Source organism: Microcaecilia unicolor, chromosome 6 (genome assembly GCF_901765095.1).
Source record: "Microcaecilia unicolor chromosome 6, aMicUni1.1, whole genome shotgun sequence".
NCBI classification, from domain to species: Eukaryota; Metazoa; Chordata; class Amphibia; order Gymnophiona; family Siphonopidae; genus Microcaecilia; species Microcaecilia unicolor.
The window spans coordinates 98793748-98820647 of NC_044036.1; the positions used below are offsets into that span (position 1 = coordinate 98793748).

A 26900-nucleotide genomic window follows, 5' to 3' on the forward strand; every position below is an offset into this window, starting at 1 on the left:
CCTCTCCCCTCCAGAGATTGTCCCATAGTGTACACCAGAGGGCAACTGGCAGGGCATGGAGAAATTTGCAATGTCACACTGCCTGTGGATAACTGAAGAACCTCCATTTTCAATGCTGTCAACTTAGTACCCATCACAAACACTTACATGTCTGAGAATACATATAAACACCTAAAAGAAGAGGACCTTATGAATTATGCAGATGTGTGAGCATAAATTGGCCCAACAAACTATCAAATTTGCAGTAAATTCAGATTTCTTCAGATTACTAGAGTTTAGCAGCAAATATACTGGACATGTAACTCCCTCAGGTTGCAGTTTACAGACCAAATGTCAATCCACCTACACTTTCATTCTTTAGCAGTTTAGTTCTCTAACAGTCCATCCTGCTTTTTATTGATACCATCCCACTGGGCAAGGGAAGCAATGCAGGCCTTTCTAGTCCCAAACATCAGCTCCTCTCAAAGGCAGAAGAGTTTTAATATGATTAATACAATCAAAGGGCACCATACCACAGCAAAGCTCCTTCATGCCAACTCCTCAATATTACTACAATATACACAGTGATGATAATCACACAAGTCCCTGCTCTAAAGATCATACAATTTAAATTGGTAACAAGGAATGTTACCAGCCCAAGGTCAAAAGGTGTGTCAAAGGCAGACCGTGCTGGCAAAGGGTATCTGATCCACAGTTGAAAGTTCACCTAGGGCAAGGGTAGGCAACTCCGGTCCTCGAGAGCCGCAGGCAGGTCAGGTTTTCAGAATATCCACAATGAATATGCAGGAGATAGATTTGCATACCATGGAGGCAGTGCTTGCAAATCTATCTCCTGCATATTCATTGTGGATATTCTGAAAACCTGACCTGCCTGCGGCTCAGGAGGACCAGAGTTGCCTACCCCTGATCTAGGGTATCTCCACACCCAAGGGTGGTTCACAGTTCAAGGCCTCCTCCCACAGTAATCCTTCATCTGTTTCTCATCTCCCTCTTGGTCTAACATTTCTCTCCTCCTCCCCCCCCCCCCCCCACGATGGTGTCCAGTATCTCTTGTTCCTACCTTCCTTCCCTCTCTCCCTCCACCTCCCCACCTGCCTCATGAGTTGCTCATACCACCTCCATTTTTCTGGGGTGGTGCCACCACAATCAATATTTATAGAAGATGTATTATGGCCACTGCAGGTCCTTGAGCATTCATACATCCTCAGGGCCTCTACAGGCTCCTGCCCCTTTTCAACTTCCTGTTTCAAAGGGGGCTCAGGTAAAATATTGAGCCTATAGTCCCCATGGATCTCACAGATCTAAACTGCACAGCTTTAAGTCTTTGTTGTGACAACAGTTCCAGCTATTTAGCTTTTTATTTCAAATCTGAGGCAGCCCTGGGCTGGCCACAATGTATCTTCTATAGATGCTGACCATGCTGCCTCCCTAGCAGAAGGGAAGTAAGCAGCTGAATATCTTAAGAGGGTAAGGAAGGAGGAGGGATACTGGAGACCATGGGTGGGTGAGGAATGCTAGACGCCAAATACGAATACTGCCTCTGGCAGCCATCAACAGGCTGGTGTTGATGGCAGAAGATCTGAACCTTGGTGTCCATTTCTGTCTCTTTCTTTCCTTAAGAACACTTTTTTGTCTCAACTAGAATATAAACCGCACTTAAACCTGGAAAGGGGATATTAGAGGTATGCAATAATTGATTTGACTCAAACAACCTTCCTGGCCAGAACTACAGAAGAATAAGATATTTTGGATTTAGCTTACACCTTTTTCAGTTACTTAGGCTAGACATAATGGGTCACACCAATTGACCATCTAGCCCAGTATCCTATTTCCAACAGTGGCCAAGGCAGGTCACAAGTACCTGGCAGAAACCCAAACCGTGGCAACACTTCATGCTACAAATACCAGGGCAAGCAGTTGCTTTCCCAAGTTTGTCTTAAATAGCAGACTATGGACTTTTCCTCCAGGAACTTGTCCAAACCTTGTTACTCAAGTGAATTATATTCCGTTACAGCAAGTATTTCTCTGTTTCCGGAAGACTCAAAAGTAAGTTTTTCCCTGAGGCAACAGAGTTAAGGGACTTGCCCGATCTAGAGGATCAGCGTTCTACCCTGACCCACTTTTGTGGTTCCTAACCTGCTGCTTTGATCTTTAGGCTACTCCTCCACTTCTAGATGAAGCATGGTAAATCTATCTGCATGCATCCGCTACAAACCTGTGAACTCGGTATCCAAGAAAGTAGATATAGGTGTAAGAAGCAGCAGCAACAGGAAAGATAGGAAAGCAGGCCATGCAAGAACGTGCCAAATTTTTCCTGTCATCTTAGGTCTTGTGATCAGTACGGTCGTCCCCCTTCTCCTCCATTGCTAACTCCAGGCTTCGTTCCTTTTCTCTCACGGCACCTTATGCCTGGAATAGACTTCCTGGACCTATACATCTAGCTCCATCTCTACCTGTTTTCAAATCAATGCTGAAAACCCACCTTTTCACTACTGCTTTTAGCTCCTAGCCACTACTCAATTTCCCATCCCCTTGTCTCTTCCTTCCTTCTCACCTATTACTTGGATCTCCCCGGAAGACTCTGCCTCAGTTGCAGCCCTCTGCCATGGAGGCTCTCTCTTCTCCCACACGCCCCGCCCAATTGGCCGCGGCGGAGGCATTGGGCTACTACTCTCACCCTCCTGTAGTTTCCAACCCCTCCACCTTCCGCAGTCTCACTTCTTCTCATCCTTTGAAGCCCATTCCATCCGGCTATTCTACCCACTACCACTCAGAGTGGCAGTCATTTAACGCCCCCCTGATAAATCCTTCCCTTCCTTCCTTACAGACTTTGATGCTTGGCTCTCTGTCTTTCTTGACCCATCATCTCCGTCCCTCATTCTCGGAGACTTTAACGTACATGCTGATGACCTATCCGACCCCCATGCTTCTAAGTTCCTCACCCTAACATCCTCCTTCAACCTCCAGCTGTGCTCCACCACCCCTACTCGCCGTGACGGCAATTGTCTTGACCTCGTCCTCTCCTCCTCCGGCTCACCCTCCAATTTCCACGTCTCAGCTCTTCCTCTCTCCGACCATCACCTGATCACATTCACACTTCTTCACCCCCCCTCCACCCCGTCCAACTTTAACCACCACCTCCAGGAACCTCCAGGCTATTGACCCCTCCACCTTATCATCTACTATCTCTAATCTCCTCCCCTCCATCACGTCCTCCGCAACTGTCGACAAAGCGGTCTCCGCTTACAATACCGCTCTCTCCTCTGCTTTGGATACCCTCGCACCATCAATCTCCCGTCCCACAAAACGCACCAATCCCCAGCCCTGGCTGACTCCTTGCATCCGTTACCTTCGCTCCTGCACCCGATCCGCTGAGCGCCTCTGGAGGAAATCTCGTACCCTTTCAGACTTCCTCCACTACAAATTCATGCTATCCTCCCTCCACTCCTCCCTATTCCGTGCAAAACAGGACTATTACACCCAATTGACCAATTCTCTCAGCTCCAACCCTCGTCGTCTCTTCACCACCCTTAACTCCCTCCTAAAAGTGCCCCCCCCCGCTCCTACTCCCCCTTCTCTCTCTCCTCAATCACTAGCCGACTATTTCCGCGACAAAGTGCAAAAGATCAACCTTGAGTTCACGACCAAGCCACCACCTCCTCTTCACCCTTTAACCCTCTCCCTCATCCAACCTACCCAGGTCTCTTTCTCCTCTTTTCCTGAGATCACCGAGGATGAAACTTCCCGCCTTCTTTCCTCCTCGAAATGCACCACCTGTTCCTCTGATCCCATCCCCACCAACCTACTCAACACCATCTCCCATACTGTCACCCCCGCCATCTGTCGCATCCTCAACCTCTCTCTCTCCACTGCAACTGTCCCTGACACCTTCAAGCACGCCGTTGTCACACCTCTCCTCAAAAAACCTTCACTTGACCCTACCTGCCCCTCCAACTACCGCCCCATCTCTCTTTTACCCTTCCTTTCCAAAATACTTGAGCGTGCTGTTCATAGCCGCTGCCTTGATTTTCTCTCCTCTCATGCCATCCTCGATCCACTTCAATCCGGTTTTCGCCCTCTGCACTCGACTGAAATGGCACTCTCTAAAGTTTGCAATGACCTGCTCCTGGCCAAATCCAGAGGTCACTACTCCAGCCTCATCCTCCTCGATCTTTCCGCCGCGTTTGACACTGTTAATCATGATTTACTTCTTGCCACGCTGTCCTCTTTTGGGTTCCAAGGCCCTGTCCTCTCCTAGTTCTCCTCTTATCTCTCCCACCGCACCTTCAGGGTACACTCCCATGGATCTTCCTCCACTCCCATCCCACTATCTGTTGGAGTTCCCCAGGGATCTGTCCTTGGACCCCTTCTCTTCTTAATCTACACCTCTTCCCTGGGCTCGCTGATCTCGTCTCATGGTTTTCAGTATCATCTTTATGCTAATGACACCCAGCTATACCTCTCCACACCTGACATCACCGCGGAGACTCAGGCCAAGGTATCGGCCTGTTTATCCGACATTGCGGCATAGATGTCCAACCGCCACCTGAAGCTGAACATGTCCAAGACCGAGCTCCTTGTCTTTCCTCCTGAACCCACTTCTCTTCCTCCACTCTCTATCTCTGTTGATAACACCCTCATCCTCCCCGTCCCATCTGCCCGCAACCTCGGAGTCATCTTCAACTCCTCCCTTTCCTTCTCTGCGCATATCCAACAGACTGCCAAGACCTGTCGCTTCTTCCTCTTCAACATCAGCAAAATTCGCCCTTTCCTCTCTGAACATACCACCAGAACTCTCGTCCATGCTCTCATTACCTCTCGCCTTGATTACTGCAACTTACTCCTCACCGGCCTCCCACTCGGCCATCTATCCCCCCTTCAATCCGTTCAGAACGCTGCTGCACGTCTTATATTCCACCAAAACCGATATACTCATATCACCCCTCTCCTTAAATCACTTCATTGGCTTCCGATCAGATATTGCATACAATTCAAGCTCCTCCTCCTTGCCTACAAATGCACTCAGTCTGCGGCTCCTCACTACCTCTCCACCCTCATCTCCCCCTATGTTCCCGCCCGCAACCTCCGCTCACAGGACAAAGCCCTTCTCTCAGTACCCTTCTCCACCACTGCCAACTCCAGGCTCCACGCATTCTGCCTTGCCTCACCCTATGCCTGGAACAATCTTCCTTTACCCATACACCATGCCCCCTCCCTACCCATCTTCAAATCTCTGCTTAAAACTCACCTCTTCAATGCTGCCTTCGGTGCCTAACCGCTCGAGAGATATAAAATGCCCCAATCCATCCACCCTATCAGATTAACTGTTCACTCGTCCTCTAGATTGTTCACTTGTCTTTAGATTGTTCTCTTGTCTTTTAGACTGTAAGCTCTCTGAGCAGGGACTGTCCTATGTTTGAATTGTACAGCGCTGCGTAACCCTAGTAGCGCTTTAGAAATGTTTGTTAGTAGTAGTAGTAGTAGTACTTCCCTCACCGTAACAGTCTTGTCTGTATTATTTAGATTGTAAACTCTTTCGAGTAGGGACTGTCTCTTTATGTCAGGTGTTCAGCGCTGTGTGCGTCTGGTAGCGCTATACAAATGCTAATAATCATTAAAAAAAGGAGACAGGTGTCTGCGCAAAAGCATGGAGTTTGTTAAGACACCCGCTGCTTACACTACCCATAGCTAGTTTAGGACTATCGTTTGCCTTCTGCCCACGCTCGCCCATTTCACAATCCTCCACTGAGCAACTGCGACTTAAAAGAAGTCAAGAACTGGCGGCGCTGACAGACCGCGAGCACAGCCGCAGCCTGCATAGAACTCACGCGACCCTCAAGCCCGAACAGAAAGTGGGGCGCAAGACTACGCAGGCGCAAGATTTTAGGACCCAGCAGCATCCCCCGCCGCCCTCACTCCAGTCTCCAGCGCTACGTACGAGTCACCCAGAAATTCGTGGAACTTAATCCGGCCACAGGTGGTCTCCGCCTCGAAGTTGGGGGCAATGTCTCCCAGCAGAAGGCCCGGCATGGCGACAGCAGCAGCAACACGAAGAGAAGAAGACGGTGCGGGGGGCGCGGTGCCCTACGCCTTAAAAACCCGACGGAGCTGTAGGGGCGGAGCCTCACGGCATATGGGGTGGTGTTGGAGAAGGTGACGTCTGACGTGGCCCCACGGTTTTTTTTTCTTTCCTTTTTTTGAAGTTGTTTCGAATCAAATGGGTGTAGGTAAAAAAACAAACAAACAAACAAACTGTACATTAGGGGTTGAGGAGGTTCTTCAGGACTGTGTAGAGGCAAAAATTAATTCTCCGAAGACTTAACGAAACATGATCAAATTTGGTGGAAGGGGGAAGAGGTGAAAAAACAAATTGAACTAAAAAATGAGCGAGTTTGAACTCGAATTACAGAGAAGTAAAGTGGCCTAGTGGTTAGGGTGGTGGACTTTCGTTCTGGGTGAGTTCGATTCCCACTCCAGGCACAGGCAGCTCCTTGTGCCTCTGGGCAAGTCACTTAACCCTCCATTGCCCCATGTAAGCCACATTGAGCCTGCCATGAGTGGGAAAGCACAGGGTACAAATGTAACAAAAAAATAAAGGTTCCCTCAGGATGGGGTAGGTGCCAGGAGGGGGGTTTGTTTGGAATTACGGGCAGGATAAGGATGGGTACAGAAAAAAAAATTATTGTCACTGTTGTAGTGTATACTTTTAGTTGATGAATATTTACCAGTTGTATTGTTTGTGGCTTTCTGTCTTATGTGGTGCTGATAATAAAATATATTTCAACATAAAGGTTGCCCACTCCTGCTCTGGTTGCTATATGTGTACTACCAGTACCTGTTGCTATTGGACAGTGGTACTCTCTGTACTTGAACTACATAATACCCCTCTTTATTCATCTGTTCACATTGACAACTAATTGCTAGATATATTACCACACTTGGTTTCATTTTTTCCAAGTCAGACACATACATAGAGGAAATATAGATAACAAATATGTGTACACACTGACATACCCCCTCACACATATATGTATACACTGACATACCATCCACAGCCAACTCACAAACAACACAGATCTACTATACACACACACATATGTATATATGATACTTCTTATTGGAAAGCAAAACATCTAATATCCAAAATCAATAATGATTTTTGCTTCAAACCATTTGGGAAAATGTCATGTTATTATTAAAACATATACTTAAGTTTTATCAAAAATTGAAGCCTCAGTTACCCAAGGGAAAGTCATAGACTTTTTATAAACCCTTTAGGGCTAGATTCTATTCTATATAAATTTGGCACACAAAAACAAATAGTCCTAGGCATATTCCTAAATTTAGGCATACTTTATAGAATACATTGAGTGCCCCTCTGCGCGACTAAATTTAGTTACGGGCAATAACTACTACTACTACTTATAATTTCTATAGTGCTACTAGACGTACGCAGCACTGTAAAACTTGGTATAAATGCTGACGCTTAAATTAGATATAGACCGGGTTTATTCTATAACAAAGCGCATAGATTTTATAACCACCCACCACCCACTCATTCCACGCCCCCCTTTCAGCTATGTGTCTTAGAATTTATGCGTATCATTTTACAGAATATGCTTAGCTGTGCACATCTAATTAATTGCTTGTTAATTGGCAACTATCAGTATTAATTGGCTTGTTAGCTAATTACGTTGCACACACAAATCCAGAATATCACCAGATTTGCACATTCAACTTAAGTCACGCTATATAGTGACCAAGATGGCGAATCATACTTGGTGAGAGTTTAGTGGTCCTTATCTTCTGCTCCTCAAGTTTTCTGCTGCATGAGTTTATTCTTAATACTGTGCCCCACACAAAGAGGAAAGGGGTGGTGAGATCTGCTCCCTCACTGGCTTAGACCATCCCCAGTACAGCAGAAAATGGATCACAACGTCACCAGGACTGCAGCAGCAAAATCTAGGGTTCAGAGCTCTGCGTTGAGTCAGAGTGGAAGAGCATCTGCTTCTTTGGGGCATTATGTCACTCTTTCTCCTCCGGAATCTAGTCCCCTGCCATGTCCTACAACGGTGATTTTTACTAAGTTGCAAGTATCAATGGGATCAGCGCAGGAGGTTCAAGGCGGGGGGGGGGGGGGGGTGACATGCCGTTAGGGAACTGCCAAAGGATTAAGAATGTTGGAGATACAGGCACTGCTGTCTCCTCCATGGCAGTAACTTTGGATTCTATTTGGAAACCTTTACAAGATTTGACGGCCACCGTGAAGAAGTCTTCAGAGGAGGTAAACTTGGTGATATTGAAAGTTGATAGTTTGGCTAAAATGGGGGATGATTGCTCTGGCCAGTTCCAGCAGATTCAAGGTGACATTAAATCTCTCCAAGAGTTTAAAAATGTTGTTAAGGACAATTTGCTTATACATAGAAAAACTGAGCAAATGGAGAACTTTAATAGGCAGGGATTTTTCCTTTGGATATGTTTAAGAAGTACCTTATGGAAGCTGTACAATTTTCCTCTGAAATTATTCCTCCTTTGAATAAGGTATTTTATATTAATACTAGTAAAAGAGGCCCGTTTCTGAGAGCAATGAAACGGGCGCTAGCAAGGTTTTGTTGTTTGAGCGATGTTGGGGGGGGGGGGTGTCGCCGGCCTCCCCTTCAAGCGGTGGAACTGCTGCCAAAGGTTTTGGGCTAGAGGAACAGTAGGAGGTTTGGTGGCAGCTTTGGGGTGAGCTGGGAGCCTCAGGCTTACCGGCGAAGATTTGCACCATTAAGGAGCACTGGGGCAGTGAACAGGAGACTCCGGGGCTGCATGGGGGCCTTCACAGTGACTTTCGTGTAAGCGGATAAATCCGGTAAGAGGCTGGCAGCGCAGGCGTGTTCTGGGAGGTGGCGGCTTAGTGTTAGAAACAGAGATGTGCAGCTGAGGTAGGAGGAAGTAAAAAAGGCTCGCGGATTGGCCAAAGCAGGGGAAAGGGTGATGGTAGCGCAGTGAGGTCAGGACGCCGGACCCAGCACCTTAGCCGTGTCTCATACTCACCCCTGCACCTGCAGCGTGAGAGGCGGCTGGCAGTGATACCGGAGGAGTTAGCAAGTGCCAGGGGACAGCTAGACAGCAAGAGAAGATTGGTCATTCGTGGTCCGTGTCGTGCGGTTGGTTAGCATTGTTAGTGGTGTTAGATTGGTTCTCCGAGGCTCAGCCCTCGACGTGATGATGTTTTACGCAACGGCGGGGCACAGAGTCATGGTGCAGCTCCAATCTACACCATGACGGAAGTTGAAGTTTTGAGATGTTGCTTCATTAGAACGTTGGGGTTGAGAATTATGTGCGGAAGGGCGTGGCTGAGGGTGGGTCTATGATTGAGGGTGAGTGGTGGTGACAGCCTAGGAGGGTGAGTGGTCCTGACAGACTACCCTAGGAATAGTAGATTTAGTGCTTCACTGAACGTTGGAGGTGAGAATTATTTATATAGATTTCAAGGAATTCCCAGGGAGAATTTAGTAGATGGAATATGTTAGCTTTGGGAAATGTGCATCACAGATGTCTTTGTATTTTGTTCAGTACAAGAGGAAATGCATTTTTGGGGTTTTTTTCTCCTATGTTGTGGTACAAGCCTAGTATACCATCTCAGGGTCCCCAGCTCAATTTTTGTCTTTACATTTCTATTTCTAATTTCCATTGTTCTGTATTTGGTGAGGGTTTGTCTGTGTTTGCATGTGACTGAGGTGTGGTATTCTGTTTGCATGTAGTTTCTGTAGCAGTTTACTCAAATGGCATGAGATACAGAATTTTGTTTTTTTCTGTATGGTAACGTCCATGGAGAAAATATGCTAGTTTTGATTTGCATCTGTTGTTGGGGGGAGATAGGATATTTGTGGCTGAAGAACATGTTTGCATTTAATTCATACGAAACTGTATTGGATCAAATGTCTGTGAGGGATATGGAAGCAGTGTCTCACATATGTGAGCATCGTCCATCAGGTGTGTCCCGACTGAGAAAAGGTTGAGAACCGCTGTACTAGATGTATGCATTGTTGTACACATTACCCCCCAGATTCTATATAAGGCACACCATATAGTGCGCATTAAATTTTGTGCATGGCCAGTTTACGCATGCTACTCAATTAGGGGTCCTTTTATGAAGCTGCGGCACAAGAGGGCCCTGTGCTGGCATCGTTGCATGTTTTTGACATGCGCCGAGGCCCCCTTTTACTGCAGTGGGTAAAAGGCAGGGGTTTTTTTCGGGTGGGACCATTTACCACCACCCATTGAAAAGGCGGTAAGGGCTCCTGCGCTACCCCAGTGCTGGTGGTAACTGGGCAGCACACAGCACAGCCCAATTACCGCCAAGTACACACTGGTGCTACAAAAATACAAATATATTTGTAGCACCGGAAATGGCGCGTGCTGGGGATGGGAACTACCGATGGCTGCTGTGGTAGCCCAACAGTACTTCCCTTTTAGCGAGTACGCGTTGTGTTTACCACCACTTTGTAAGAGGGGCCCTTCGTTAACAAGCCTATTAGTGTTGATAATTGACTGATAATTGCCACTAATTGGCAATAATTAGAATTTACATGTACATCTTTTTAGGCGTACTTTAAAAAGAAGCGCGTGTAAATTCCAATTCGCATAGCCAAAAAGGGGGCATGGCAGTGGAAAGAGTGTGGGCCTGAGAGAATTGGCCATTTAACTCAACCTTCTGTTTTCTATCCAATAACCAATTCCTAATGCACAAATGGAAATTGTCTTCTATCCCATGACTTTAATTTTCTCAGGTCTCTCTCTTGAGAGACTTTGTCAAAAGCTTTCTGAAAATCTAGATACACTACATCAACCTTCTCACCTTATCCACATGTTTATTCACGCCTTCAAAGAAATGAAGCTAATTTATGAGGCAAGACTTCCCTTGGCTGAACCCATACTGATTCTGTCCTATTAAGCCATTTTTGTGTACATGTTCTGTAATTTTATTCTTTATAATAGTTTCCACTATTTTGCCCAGCACTGAAGTCATGCATACTGGTCTGTAATTTCCTGGATCACCCCTGAAATCCTTTTTAAAAATTGGCTACCCTCCAATCTTTAGATACTACAGACGATTTTAATGATAGGGTACAAATCACTAACAGCAGATCAGCAATTTCATATTTGAGTTCTTTTAGTACCCTTGAATGTATGCCATGCAGTCCAGGTGATTTATCACTCTTTAACTTGATGATTTGGCTCAGTATCCTGCTTATTTTTGAAAGAGAAAAACGCCTATAGTGCAACCTAAATCGGGAGATAGACGTTTATCTCGCAAAGGTGCCCAAATCGGTATAATCGAAAGCCGATTTTGGGCGTTTCCAACTGCACTCCGTCGCGGAAATGAATAAAGTTGACGGGGCGTGTCAGAGGCGTGGTGGAGGCGGAACTGGGGCGTGGTTATCAGCCGAGGAGAGATGGGCGTCTTTAGCTGATAATCGAAAAAAAAAAAAAGGCGTTTTTACTGCAATTTTGGGTGACTTTTTTTGGACCCTTTTTTTTCAAGAACAAGTCCCAAAAAAGTGCCCCAACTGCCCAGATGACCACTGGAGGGAATCGGGGATGACCTCCCCGGACTCCCCCAGTGGTCACTAACCCCCTCCCACCAAAAAAAACCCACTTTAAAAACTTTTTTCCCAGCCTGTATGCCAGCCTCAAATGCCGTACCCACCTCCATGACAGCAGAATGTGTTCGATCCTGTCACAGCCTTTTCCTGGGTCAGATGTGGCTCTCGGGTGCAGTACAGGGTCACATCAGCATTGCATTGTGGTGGGTGTAGGGTATTGGGCTCCGTGATTTCATTAGCTTGTGTTACAGTCTCACGATGTTGGTAGTTGGTAGGCTCTTCTCCCATGGTGCTTTTCCCCCTGCCTATTGGGTCAGAGTGTGTCCTGTTGTGTTTCCTGTTGTAGTCCATGTGGTAGTGGCCATTTTTGTAAGCCAGTTTTAGTTCCCTTTCCTGTGTTAGCCACGTTAGAGAACTTAGTTCTTACCTTGAATGTGGCTGAAAGAGGGCATTGTACAGCATTTTGCCAGCTCTGACCTACTGCTCATCTCAGTATCAGGGAGACTCGTTGCCAGTGGGGCACAACCTCTGATCTGCAGTTAACTGTGAGTAAACGCAGTTATTCCAATAAAGGACGTTTTCAGAGAGATTAGTCTTCAGGTGTCAACTGGTGTGCCAATGTTATACAGCAGCAACAAGTCCTAGAGGCGTGTATGCAGGTCCCTGGAGCACTTTTAGTGGGTACCGCAGTGCACTTCAGCCAGATGGCCCCAGGCCCATCCCCCCCACCTGTAACACTTGTGCTGGTAAATGGGAGGCCTCCAAAACCCACTGTACCCACATGTAGGTGCCCCCTTCACCCCTAAGAGCTATGGTAATGTACATTTGTGGGTAGTGGGTTTTGGGGGAGGGGGGTTGGGAGCTCAGCACCCGTGGTAAGGGAGCTATGCATGTGGGAGCTTTTTCTGAAGTCCACCGCACTGACTTAGGGTGCCCAGTTGGTGTCCTGGCATATCAGGGGGGCGAGTGTACTACGAATCGTGGGCCCTCCCACGACCAAATGGCTCGGATTAGGACTTTTTGAGCTGGGCGTTTTTAGTTTCCATTATCGCTAAAAAAAACAAATGCCCAGCTCAAAAACGTCCATTTTTTCGAAAATACGGTTCGCCCCGCCCGTTCTTGGAGATAAACGCCCATGGAGATAGGTGTTTCCGTTCGATTATGCCCCTCCACGTCTTCCAAGCTCACCGAGATTCCTTTCCGTTCCTTCACATCATCACCTTTGAAAAACATTTCTGGTACAGGTAGATCTCTTCTTCCGTAACGACCGAAGCAAAGAATTAATTCAATCTCTGCACTATGGCCTTATCTTCCCTGAGTGTCCCTTTTGCTTCTTCATGATCTAACGGGCCCATGGATTCCTTCACAGTCTTTCTGCTTCTGATGTATCCGAAAAAGTTGCTATTGTGAGTTTTTGTCTCTGCAGCAAGTTATTTTTTCATATTTTCTTTTAGCCTTCTTTATCAATGCTTTGCATCTAGGTTGTCAGTGCTTATGTTACTTCTTATTTTCTTCATTTGGATCCTTTTACCATTCTTTGAAGCATGTTCTTTTGACTCTAATAACCTCTTTCACTTCAACTTTTAACCATGCTGGCTGTTGTTTTTTCTTCTTTCCACCTTTGTTAATACGTGGAATACATCTGGTCTGGGCTTTTGTGATGGTATTTTTAAACACCTTCCTAACCTTTGTGGCTGATCCTTATAGCTTCTTTTTAACCATTTTCTTTGTTTTATTGTAGTTGCTCTGTCAAAAATTAATGCTGCTACAGTAGCTCCACTTCACTTTGGTCTGACACAGTATAGCAGTTCTTATGAGCAAAGGTAAACATTCTCATCATTCTCAAAAATCAACCCCCCCTAAAGCAACAAGAATTCTCCTTGAAAGTTACCATACAAAAAATATTCTGACTCTTGTGTCATCTGAGCAATCACAATATAAATCTCTCCACTACCAGGCATACTAGGAAATACAAAACATGCAAAAAAAAAAAAAAAAAATTCCCAATAATATGTAACAAAAAAACCTGTCATACAACAGTAGCACTAATTACTAAGATTCAAACAGCAAGAACCTTACCAATGAATAGGCAGCATTACTCTACCCTAGAACACCAATACGCTTACTACCGGTCAAACAAAACAAGTGGGACTGCTACACAAGTTACATGCAAACAGAATATCACATCTTGGTCACAGCGAAAACATAGTTACACTGGATGGTAGGAGCCAGCTCTGAGGATCCAGTGGGTGCTGAGCACCCCCAGTACTGAGGAAGCTCCTTCATTTTGTCCAGGGAGGGACTATTTGGCTGGCACCCCCAATCGGTTTGAAACACCAGCACTTCTGCACAGATAGACCCTCACCAAATACAGAATACAAAGCAGAAATAGGAATATGAAAACAAAAATTTAATCAGTAACCCCAATAAGTCAAACTCGGCATGCACCACAATACTGGAGAAAGACAAACAAATTCATTTACTCTCGTTTTTAATGCAATACAAAAAAAAAAAAAAGACATGCACAATGCACATTTCCCAAAACAAACATATTCCAGTTCATAAATTCAGAATAAAAACTTTTTTCCCTACCTTGTTGTTGTCTGGGCATTTTATTTTTTCTAATCATGTTGGTCCCAGTGAGTTTCTCTCTTCCACTTTCCTGTCTGTCTTCTTCTATTCCCTCACATCTGTATCTAACATATTGATCTTTTCCCCAAATAGCTCTTTCCTCCCTTCCTTTTCAGACTTTGGGCTAGATGCATCAACCAAACGTAAAAAATTCTAAAACGTTAAACTCCCTAACGAATTTGAAAAAACGAAGAATGCACCAAAAAAACAAGTCGCACATGTTCGGTGCGGTATTGAAAAGTACAATGTATCAAAAGATTCGTAATCCCTGTCGGTAATCGGCCCCTAAATCATGCGCAGAGCAGCCAAGCGTTATGCTGGCTGCTCTGCGCATGCCACAAACATCAGAACAACAACAACAACCCCCCCCCCACAAACACGTGGCTCCCCGCTTCCCCCTGCATCACTACAAAAGTAAACATACCTCAAAAAAGGATTGGGAGGGGGCAAAGGCGCTTGTCAAGCGTCCTTTATGGATGGCCTTGCCCTCCCCCCCCGAGATCGCCGCTGTTCCCCGCTTCTGCCCTTTACTAAATTAAAAACTGAAAATAAAAATCTAAACTTTTGCAGCACCGGGCCCCCCCTCCCTTCCTGTCTCGATCTTCTTTTCCCAACACTGCTCCGCCTCCCACCATCCTCCGCCCCTTGCACCGCCCCCTGAGCTCGTCGCCACCGTTCCTTCCCGGCCGTGCAGCGCCTCTCACCTGTGTGTGAAGGCGCTGCACGGGCAAGAACAGCTGATCGGCGATCAGTGATGCCTCCTCCGTCCCTCCGTTCTTCCTGGGCCCGCCCTCCTCTGACGTAAGTTACCTATGTAGGAAACTTACGTCAGAGGAGGGCGGGCACAGAAAGAAGGAGATAGATGTCGGTGGAGGCAGAAGCGATCGACGATCCGTTGTTTCATCCCATGCAGCGCCTTCACACACAGGTGAGAGGCGCTGCACGGCCGGTAAAGCGGAGGGGGGTCCGTTGGAGGGGGAGAACGGCGGCGACGAACTCAGGGGGCGGGGCAAGGGGCGGAGGATGGCGGGAGGTGGAGCAGTGTTGGGAAAAGAAGATTGAGACAGGAAGGGAGGGGGGCCCGGCGCTGCAAAAGTTTAGATTTTTATTTTCAGTTTTTAATTTAGTAAAGGGCAGAAGCGGGGAACAGCGGCAATCTCGGGGGGGGGGGGGGGGGGCAAGGCCGTCCATACAGGATGCTCCTGATGAGCGCTTTTGCCCCCTCCCGATCCTTTTTTGATGTTTGTAAAGCTTTTATATTTTATGCAGGGGAAAGCGGGGAGCCAGTGTTTGTGGTGTTTTTGTTTTTTTTATCTCACTTTTCTGTTTAAACATGCCAGCTTTGATTTTTATGGTGCAGGGGGCAGCAGGGAGATGACAGCTCAGGCCTTTACGACTACTCTGACCATACGTTTAATATGTCGCGGTAAATGATTCAGTGTGATCGTCGGTAGTGTTAGTGCATCCCGAATCGCCCACATTACAATGCTAGTTACTCTTTTGTATTCCGTTTTCGTTAGCTGCTTGCTTCGTTGGAAAAAGGCCTTTAATGCATGCAACGGTTAGGAATTTCCTTCGTTAAAGGGTTGTTAGAGGGTCATTAAGGTTTAGTGCATCTGGCCCTTTGTCCACTCAAATTTCACCCTCTCACCCTCCAGTTCACCACTTCCTTTTTACTTGTCACCTACTTATCAACTTTCCATCTCCATTTCTCAGTCTCTAGCTCTCCCATCCTAATCTCCTTGACAACCGCCTATGGCTTCAACCACAGTTCCATCATGGTTGGCATCTCCCTTTCTTCCACTTTAGTAGCTCAGCATCTCTTCTTTGCCCAGCATCTTGTCTCCCTATCTCTACCCCACCCTTATAGCCTAACATTGTCCCTTTCTCTCCACTCTTGTAGCCAAATACCTTCCCTCTCTGCCACCACATTTGTAGCCTAGCATTTCCAGTGCCCTCCCTTCCCAACAGTGCAGCTTCTCCCCTTTCATCCCCATAATCATCCTCTGTCCCTTTCTCCTCCCCTCCCAGTCACACTCACCCCTCTCCCATAATTCTCTTTCCCACTATATTCAGCAACTCCTCACTCTTTCTCACTTCATATCTAGAATCCCACTGTCTCTTCCCTTCACATGTCTCCCATTTTCCCTCTTCTCCATGTCCAGCATTTCTCCTTGTTTCCCCCACATGGCCTAGGATTTCTTTCTCCTCTCTCCCCCAAATGGTCCAGCATTTCTTTCTTCCCTCCCCCCCCCCCCCAGCTCCATGGACCAGCATCTTTTTGTTCCCTCCCCACCCCTCCATGGACTAGTATTTGTTTTCTTCTCTCCCTCTTCCTCCCTCCATGGACCAGCATTTCTTTCTTACCTCCTCACCCCCTCCATGGACTAGCATTTGTTTTCTTCTCTCCCCCTTCCTCCCTCCATGGACCAGCATTTTTTTCTTCCCTCCCCCTTCCCTCCATGGACAGCATTTTTTCTTCCTCCGCCCGCCATGGACCAACATTTATTTTTTTCTCTCTCCCCCTCTGACCTGCATTTTTTCCGTCCCTCTCCTCTGTGGATCAGAATTTTTTTCTCATCCCTCCTCCTACATGGACCAGCAATTTTTCTTTCCCCCTTGCCTGCCGGCACGATCCAGCATTTCGTCTTGCCTCTCAGCCCTCCCCTGCATACCTTGTAAAAGGTGGTCTTCGCTGCTGGAGGCAGCCAGCTGTGAACAGCGATTCAGATGCGCTGTTCTTGTTCACCACAGAGCCTACTCTAAGTGCATCAGAGAAAGCTCTGAGGTTGGCATGAGCAGCGCATCTGAATTGCTGTTCACTACAGGCTGCTTCCAGCAACAAAACCTACTTTTTAAAAAGGTATACCCGGGGTGTTAAGAGGCAAAGAAAGATGCTGGGTTGCCAGCTGGGGAAAGGACAGGCAGGAGAAAAATCAGACCATGGGGTGGGCATAGAGAATTGGGTGGTGACATCACTTCCAGCTACAAAAAAGTGCCAGAATGCCATTCTACCCCATTCCAGCACAAATTAAGCCCTGGTCATGCTCCTCACCAGTTCTCTGTGGTTTCCATCAGCATTCCATGCCAAGAAGGATCTGTTTACTTCCTGGAAACCCAGCACTTCCTTTATAGCTCTGCAAGAGAGGGCACTGGCTGATATCATCACTTCCTGTTTGGAAGTATTTAAGGAAGTTCCTGACTCCCACCCAGTGCCTTTGCAACAGGTTTCCTAGAGTTGTTTAGTGTGTGTTGCAGCCTTGTTCCAGTTTGTCTGCTGTTCCTACATGTGTCTTGTTCTAGCCCTGCGCCTGCTGTGTTCCAGTCTTGTTCCTGCCCTGCTTCAGCCTTGTCTTCAGTCCAGTCTTGCCCAGGTGTCTCGCCTTTTGCCATTCGGGACCTAGCCAGCCCTTGAGTTGGCTAAGTAGCGTCAACTTGTCTGCGACCTAAGGGCTGACCCCAGTGCCGTAGCGAGGGCAGCTGACACCCGGGGCGGGTCGCCGCTGCGCACCCCGCTCCAGAGTGCACCCCTGGAGCACGTACTTACGAGGGAAAGCGGCGAGGGATGGGCGGGAGGGCCGAACCCCCCCCCCGAGTGCATGTCGCTGGGAGCTGCGTCGGCTCCGCTGGTTCCCTGCTCTCTCTGCCCCGGAACAGGAAGTAACCTGTTCCGGGGCAGAGGGAGCAGGGAACCAGCGGAGACAACACCCCCTAGTGGCGTGCACCCGGGGCGGACCGCCCCCACTCCCCCCCTTCCTACGCCACTGGCTGACCCCGAGGCATGACAGTATGCTGTCCATGTCCCATTTCTGCCCATAACCCATTCTGATCCCGCCTGTACCTGCACACTGGCTGGTGTAAGTGTGACATAGAGGGGTATAATCGAACGGGGCACCAAGTTTTCCTGAGGTCGTCCTCGCAGGACATCCCCGCAAAGGGGCGGGGAGACTCGTATTATAGAAACAAGATGGGCGTCCATCTTTCGTTTCGATAATACAGTCGAGGACACCCAAATCTTAACATTTAGGTCGACTTAGAGATGGTCATCCATGGTTTTTGGCGATAATGGAAACCGAGGACGCCCATCTCAAAAACGACCAAATCCAACTCATTTGGTCATGGGAGGAGCCAGTATTCATAGTGCACTGGTCCCCCTGACATGCCAGGACATCAACCGGGCACCCTAGGGGGCACTGCAGTGGACTAACTGATGCACTAACTGAATGGAAAAAGCCCTTCCCTTAGCGATTTGGAAAGGAACGGGCATGCATGAAGGAAATCGCATGCAAATGAGCTGCTCGCTGTTAGCTCATTTGCACACGATTTCCTTCCTAAGGAGGGGAAGCCAGTGCAGAGCAGCCAAACGTTATGCGTGGCTGCTCTGTGCATGCCAAAGACGGCTTCATACATGCAGACAAGCTCTGTGTATAATAGCCATCTACAAACTTAAAAAAAAAACACAAGTCCAGGTGAAAATGTCCAAGTGGTCGTCAGGGATGTCTTTTTTTTTTTTTTTTTAGTATGGGTGAAGGACGTCCAAGTGTTAGGCACCTTGGCTATGCCTTCCAAAATGTGAATGTTTCTGTGAAAAGGATGTCAATGCTTTTGCTATGCCTCTGACACCCCCTTTATTTATTTATTTGGATTTTGGATCACAAGTAGCAGCAGTGGGATTTGAACTGGCCATCTCTGGATTGCAAGGCTAGTGCTCTAACCACTAGGCCACTCCTCCACTCCACTCCCTTGAAATTTGGCCGTCCCTGGGGGGGGGGGGGGGAGACAGTTCAGGCTGTCAAAAATGTTTGAAAGAAAGATGTCCACGCCTTCACTATGCCTCCGCTGACACACACACACCTCCCCCCCCAGGGACCTGCATCCTGCTGCGATGGACCTGAGTATGATATTTGAGGCTGGGAAAAAAAGTTTTTAAAGTTGTTTTTTTCAGGGTGGGAGGGGGTTAGTGACCACTGGGGGAGTCAGGGGAGATCATCCCCGATTCCCTCCGGTGGTCATCTGGTCAGTTCGGGCACCTTTTTGAGGCTTGGTCGTAACAAAAAATGGACCAAGCAAAGTCAGCCAAGTGCTCATCAGGGACGCCCTTCTTTTTTCCATTATCGCTCGAGGACGCCTATCTGTTAGGCACGCCCGTCCCGCCTTCGCTACGCCTCTGACATGCCCATGGGAACTTTGGTCATCCCCATGACGGGAAGCAGTTGGGGACCCTGAGAGAAAGATGCCCATCTCCCAATTTGTGTCAAAAGATGGGCGCCCTTCTCTTTCGAAAATAAGCCTGACAGTGTAGCACAAGATCTTGCTAACTGCTACCACATGCTAATACCTGCATTAACTGCTTATCACATTTTAATAAACAGGCCCCAAAGTTAAACAAAATATTGAAAATTCATCAGTAATATTGCAAATCTTATTTATTAAAGGGTGATAAGGTTTACTTTAATTTTAATGCTTATTTAAATGGTGGAGAGGAGTGTTTGTATTTGAGCATTTTATATGTGTTTTCTTTAAGATTGCTTGCAACAATGTACTGAAGATTAACTTTTAATTTCTGCAAACTTTAAGACAATTTTGAAAATAGCAGTCCTATAATTTGATGTGTTTGTAGTCTTTTTGGATATCGTGAGATCAAGACATCATGTGAATTTAAAGTCAACAGAGATTGCAAAAATATCTTTAGCTTTGACATGACTCAAAACACCAGTTCTGATAGATGGTTATAGCATCTGTTTGAGATAGGTCACAAGGTGTTGTTTTTGGAATCAATGATTCATATTTATGGCATTTGTCTTAAGTGAACCTAACATGAACTTTCTGTTTGCTAAAAAAATCTTTAAAAGCTCTACTTGAAGTTGAGTTTTACGTAAAATGCTAGACACCAAGGGCTAACTTTTACTCCTATTTAGGAGTCACTAAGGGTCCCTTTTAAAGAGTGGCGGAAAGCTCAGCTTACTGCTTGCTCTTCCAAGACTACTGCCGGCCCAACACAGCCGCTGGCAATAGTCCTGCCCTAAGCGCACACCATTTCCAGGGGAAAAAGAAAACCCCTGGAAATTATTTGCACAGTGGTAACCCAGCAGTAATAAGGCATCGCCGCCTGCTGCGCAGTTACTACTGGGTTAGCACGGGAGCCCTTATCGCCACCTCAGAAGGCAATTTTTGGGTGGGCCAACAGGTTGGATGGGTGTGCACTACAACGTTTTTTGAAAGAGAAAAAAAACAGCAACCTGATGCACCGATGCTCTGTCCCTACCCTACTTCATGCTCGACTTCTACCTCACTCCCCAAAACTTCAATGAGGGTTGCAGTGCAGGCTTCAGTGGTTGCCCAATTGAGAACTAAGGGAAGTACAATAGACTGCATGACAGCCCCATTGAGCCATGGTCCTCCAACACACATATGGTATTGAAGCCAAACACATTCTGCATCCAGAGAACCTCCTGGCCCTCCACCAACAATGGATACAGAGCACAGCAAGGACATCTACTATAATAAAACTCATCCTCAACGTTCTGAGGACACTGACGTCAGTGAAGCCAAGCCCTGACTTCCTTCAAAAAGGTTCGAAGGTTCGTGGTGGTGAAGCCACCAAAATCGCTCCGAGCCCCGCCTTCGAGGGTGGAGCAATTGCAGAACAACAAAGGGGTTGGCAGGGAGGGAGGCAGGGAGGCGGGGGGGGGGGGGAAATCGCTCCGGGCCCCGCCCTCGCATCAAATGTCATGACGTTGGGGGCGGAGCAATGGCAGAACAACGAAGGGGTTGGCTAGGGAGGGAGGGAGGGGGGGTGTTGGCGACGAAAACCTTGCTAGCGCCCGTTTCATTTGCTCTGAAATGGGCCTCTTTTACTAGTTTCCCCATAAAACTCATCATACAAAGAAATTTTGGTTTCTAGTGTAATCTCAATAACAGACATATTATAAATCAATTAAAAAAATCTATAAAACAAAAGTCACTCAGAACCCACAGTAAATCTACCATGCCAACACTAACTTCCAAAAACAAGGATTCTACCTATGAAAATCAATAGAAATAAAACAAAATAAAACATGGAAAAGAAAATAAGATGATACCTTTTTTATTGGATATAACTTAATACATTTCTTGATTAGCTTTCGAAGGTTGCCCTTCTTCGTCAGATCACCTTCGAAAGCTAATCAAGAAATGTATTAAGTTATATCCAATAAAAAAAGGTATCATCTTATTTTCTTTTCCATGTTTTATTTCTATTGATTACCTTTAAAAGTGGACTAACACGGCTACCACACCTCTCTACCTATGAAAAGGAAGTGCCTTAAATATTATAGTGGGGCCCTAAAATACAAATACATTTATCAGGAAAGCTGAATAAGCCAAAATAAGCCAAATTACTACAGAATACTACATAGAAACCTCATGCTAACAGAATACCTAAGTCACACACAGAGAACACAAATGTCAAATACAGACTAACCAGCTTATAATCGAAAGAGAAAAATGCCTATATTGCGACCCAAATCGGGAGATGGGCGTCTTTCTCCCGTGGGCGCCCAAATCGGTATAATCGAAAGCCAGTTTTGGGCGTTTCCAACTGCAATCCATCGCGGAAATGGGTAAAGTTGACGGGGGCGTGTTGGAGGCGTGGTGAAGGCGGAACTGGGGTGTGGTTATCGGCCGAGGAGAGATGGGCGTCTTTAGCTGATAATCGAAAAAAGGCGTTTTTACCGCGATTTTGGACCCTTTTTTTTTCACGAACAGGTCCCAAAAAAGTGCCCCAACTGACCAGATGACCAATGGATTAGGACGTTTTTGAGCTGGGCGTTTTTAGTTTCCATTATCGCTAAAAAAAAACAAACGCCCAGCTGAAAAACGTCCATTTTTTCGAAAATACAGTCTGTCCCGCCTCTTCACGTACCCGTTTTCGGACATAGATGCCCATGGAGATAGGCGTTTGCGTTCGATTATGCCCCTCTAAATGTACTAGAACATTATAATTGGTAGTAAAGGGTAAGGCAAAGTTGTAACATATAGATGAGTAAGAAAGTAAGAAGAATTAAAAAGTAAGGTGATTGATTTGAAGAAAGTTGCACGTGAGGTCAGAGAGATGGTTAAATATTATCTCAGCTACGGTAGGAGTGGATAAACATGTCCCGCTGCAGTATGTGCAGCCTGAGTCAATCCTTGTGTGTGTGAGTGAGACTAACAAGTTAGTTACTTCTTCCGTTAAAGGCTTGGTTGAAGAACCAAGCTTTCACCTGCTTCCTGAAGTAGAGGTAGTCTTGTGTTAAGCGGAGCCTTTCAGGCAATGCATTCCAGAGTTTGGGGGCTACTCCGGAGAAGGCTCACTTGCGGGTATCACATCATGTAATGTCTTTTGGAGAGGGTGTAGTTAGTGAAAGTCCTTGGGAGGACCTTAGTGTCCTTGGCGGTGTGTGGAGGATCATCCTATTCTTCAGATACTCGGGGCCATTTCCTTTCAGGGCCTTGAAGATCAGACATAGAGTTTTAAATTTAGCCCTGTATTGTACTGGTAGCCAATGAAGTTTTTGCAAAAATGGGTCACATTGCTTGCAACCTTCTATGAATCTTGCTGCTGCATTCTGAATCAACTGGAGCTGGTGCAGGCCCTTTGTAATCAGACCATTGTATAGTGCATTGCAGTAATCCAGTCTTGATGTTACCATGGCATGCACAACTGGGAAAAGATTTACCTTCTCGATGTAAGGAGAGAGGCAGCGTAGCTGTCGCTAATAGTAGAAGCAGCTCTGGAAGGTTGCTTGGATTTGGGAAATCAGAGTATGTGTTGAATCTAACTGTATTCCAAGGTTCCTGACTTGTGATTTGAGGGGGAGTTCATACTTCCTAAAAGGGATTTTGATGTCAGGTATGTGTCCACTTGTATATTACTATTGTAATATTGTATAATATTGTATATTACTATACTATTACTATACTATATTACTGCTTAATTTTCTAGATGACTAGCTTTAGAGATAGCGTCCCAAAGTGGTGGTTTCATGTGTTAATAATCCTAATCCAGCCAAGAGTGTGATAACCTTTATAGTAGACCATAGGTGTAGCCAGAACTAGATTTTTTTGAGGGGGCCTAGAGGTGGATGGGGGGGGGGGGGGGAGGGAAGCTTTTCCTCTTAGTCCTCCCCTGTGCTGCTGCTGTCACCACAAACTCCCCCCCCCCCCCTGGCAGGGATGCTCAAGCCATGCCAGCTGGGGTGTCAGGTCACTGTCCGCTAGACCACCAGGGAATTTTAATGATTCGGGGGGGGAAGGTCGGGAGGGGATAGGTAGGGAGCACAAGCAGGCTGCCTGTTTGTGTTTTCTTCCTCTTTCAACAGCTCCAGAGCAGCTGTAAAATTAGCTCGTTAGAGCTAAGGGCCCTGGAGCTGTGCATTGTCCTGAATGCTAATTAGAATATTAATGAGCTCATTGTAATACATTTGCATGGGGTTTTCGGTAGCTGCTAATGGCATATGTTAGAGCTAAAGAAAACCCCTTTGTGCATTACAAGCTGAATAACATTTGCTTTAGACTGGCTAGAACCAGTCTAAAACAAATATTCTCAGCACAATAAGCTTTGTGCATCAGGGCCTGAGTTAGTGGGAGCCGGTGTCCAGAACTCTAGTAACTTTCAGGGCAAGATGTATCAACCAAACATAAAAGAATCTAAAATGTAAAAGTGCTTACCGAATTTGAAAAAACGAAGAATGCACTAAAAACACACCTCAGAAATGTTCGGTACAGTATTCGAAAGTCGGATGCATGAAAGTTTCGCTAATCTGGTGCAATCCCCCATAGCGGAGTAGGAAACGCATGCGCACAGAAAGCACACGCTATCGGCATTAATCCACAATGTAAAAAAAAAAGGATTGGGAGGAGGCAAAGGTGCTTATCAGGAGCGTCCTTTATGGACGGCCTTGCCCCCCCCCCCCCGCCCTGCTCGAGGTTGCCACTGCTCCCCGCTTCCCAAAAATCAAAACTTTAAGCTGCCCCGGCCCCCCTCCCTTCCTCTCTTCTCCCCAGCTCCCCTTCCCGCCATCCTCCGCCCCCCTGAGGTCGTCGCCGTCGCTCCCCCCCTCCACCGGGCCCCCCTCCCTTTTACCGGGCCCGCACAACGCCTTTCACCTCTGTGTGAAGGCGCTGCACGGGCAAGAAGAACAGCCGATGCCTCTTCGCGGAGTCTTCGGGCGCCCTCCTTTCCTCCTGGGCCTGCCCCGTCTGACATAAGTAGTTTACGTAAGAGGGGGCGGGCCCAGGAGGAAAGGAGGGACGCCCGAAGACTCTGCAAAGAGGCATCAGCTGTTCTTGCCCATGCAGTGCCTTCACACAGAGCTGAGAGGCGCTGTACGGGCCCGGTAAGAGGGAGGGGGGCCCAGTGGAGGGGGGGAAGTGGCGGTGATGACCTCAGGGGGGGCGGCGGGGGCGGGGCACGGGGGTGGAGGATGGCGGGAGGCGGAGCTGGGGAGAAGAGAGGAAGGGAGGGGGGCCGGGGCAGCTTAAAGTTTTGATTTTTGGGAAGCGGGGAGCAGCGGCAACTTCTGGCGGGGCAGGGGGGGCAAGGCCGTCTATACAGGACGCTCCTGACGAGCGCCTTTGCCCCCTCCCAATCCTTTTTTTTCCTTTCATTTTAATGCAGGGGGAGTGGGGAGCAGCGGCGACCTCGGGCGTCAATAAAGGACGCTGCAGACATTTAACCTTTTAGCCGGGCAGCCCCAATGAGAGGTATAACCTCTCGTTAAAATTTCCGGCGATTTCCACCATTAAGGCAAACGGAAAAGGTTAGTGCATCTCATTACAATAGGGTTTCTGCACAATTTGCTCATCTGCATTCCGTTTTCGTTAGCTGCTAGCGTCGTCAATGGCCTTTAATGCATGCCACGGTTAAAAATGTGTTCGTTAAAGGGCCGTTAAAGGCTCGTTTTGTTTAGTGCATCTGGCCCTCAGAGTTATTATCTTCCCTTTCACTGAGGCCCATAAAAGAGAAAGTAGAGCCACGGAGGCTGCAACATGACCATGGACAGAATATCTTTATCAATGCACACATGTCCATAACATCCATGATATCCTATGTAGACTCTATTATTTTTATTGTTTATTCACATGGCACTTTGAGCTAGATGCACTAACCCCACGTAAAGAGCCCTTTCCTTACCGATCCCTTAGCGAATCGGTAAGGAAAGGGCATGCATGAAGGAAATCGCATGCAAATCAGCTGCTCGCTGTTAGCTCATTTGCACGCAATTTCCTTGGAAGCCAGTCGGCCAGCTGGACATGCACAGAGCAGCCAATCGTTATACTGGCTGCTCTGCGCATGCCAAAGACGGCTTCACGTAAAAAAAAAAAAAGGTCGTCCCTGACGGGACTTTTTTTTCCCCTACAGATTTTTTGATAGGCGTCCTTCTTGGACGTGTTTTTCTTATGACCACCGCCGGAGAGAATCGGGATGTGTGAGGACTATTTGGATGTCCCTTTCGATTATGCCCCGCCTCCAGGTCTCTCTCAGCCAATCACAGTGCATTTAGCTGTCACTCAGCTAAACGTGCTGTGATCGACTGAGAGGCTGTGGGGGGGGGGGGGGGGGCCCTCACAATCGTCCATTAGCCCTCTCAAGGAGCTTCACCTGGCGATGAGGAAGGGGGACAAATCTAAGCTCCTTCGTTCAACTTTTAAAGCAATGATTAAAATAAGTAGTAGCTCTTCACTTGGAGAAAGCTGCAAACGTCCAAGTGCTCGTCAGGGACATCCTTTTTTGCTTTTGTGAGTGAAGGTCGTCCATGTTAGGCAGTTTAGAAGGATGACCCTGACGAGACATTTTTTTCCCCAGATTGTTGTCCTTCTCAGATGTTTTTGGAGCTCGCTATAGGTGTTCTTCAGCTCTGCAAGAATTTTCTGGGGAGGTTTGAGCAGGAAAATAGCCAAAAAAAAAAAAGACAGCTGTAAGGTATGTACGTTTTTGTTTTCCTTCCTATTCCCTCACAGCAGCCCCAACAAGAGGTGCAGACCTCCCGTTAGGTTTTCCACGGTAAGGGGATCGGAAAACGATAGTGCATCGCATTCACATTATAATACTAATTTGCTCATCTGCATTCCGTTTTCGTTAGCTGCTACCGTGACAGGACAATGCCCTTTTGTGCATGTCCTGGTTTACTACTTGCGTGTTAAACTGGCTAGAACAGTTTAAAACCCACGTTGCTGGCTCGTTAAGTTTAGTGCATCTAGCCCTTTGTGAACAAAGCTTTTCAACCTGCAGACATTTTGGGGCCATATGCACAACAGATTTTTTCATAGATATAAACTGGAAAGAACATGTTAGTACAGTGGTTCCCCCCCCCCCCCCCCCCAACCAGGCAGGTTTTCAGTATATCCACAATGAATATTCATGAGAGAGATTTGCATGCAGTGGAGGCAGCGCACGCAAATATCTCTCATGAATATTCATTGTGAGTATCCTGAAAACCAGACTTGCTGGTGTGCCTCTAGGACCAGGTTTGGGAACCACTGTGTTAATCAAAAATGAAAACCACATGGTGAAATCTACCCCTATCACACGCAGTTAGCCACTTGTTTTAATTGTTAATTGGAGTAGTCAGCTGGGTACAGTTTGCCTCAGAGCACCACTGCTGCACCCAGTGATTTGAGTGAACAGTTTGTCCCTGTCCTGAACTTTCTGGG

The 26900-nt window shown here is 47.0% G+C and overlaps 1 protein-coding gene and 1 long non-coding RNA gene across 2 annotated transcripts in view; one reads left to right on the plus strand and one right to left on the minus strand.

The window, feature by feature from the left end:
* The window catches only part of PRDX6 (peroxiredoxin 6), a 33918-nt gene extending 27844 nt beyond the window's left edge, over positions 1–6074 (minus strand). Inside the window, exon 1 of the mRNA XM_030208538.1 lies at positions 5939–6074. Within this exon, the coding sequence (XP_030064398.1) occupies positions 5939–6030 (92 nt within the window). The 5' untranslated portion in view covers positions 6031–6074. The remainder of the gene's footprint in view (positions 1–5938) is intronic.
* Positions 2060–25438, plus strand: LOC115473513. Its single transcript, XR_003942676.1, has 3 exons — positions 2060–2071; positions 15819–15821; positions 25342–25438. It is a non-coding gene; the product is annotated as an uncharacterized LOC115473513 (long non-coding RNA).
* Positions 25439–26900: the final 1462 nt, after the last annotated feature.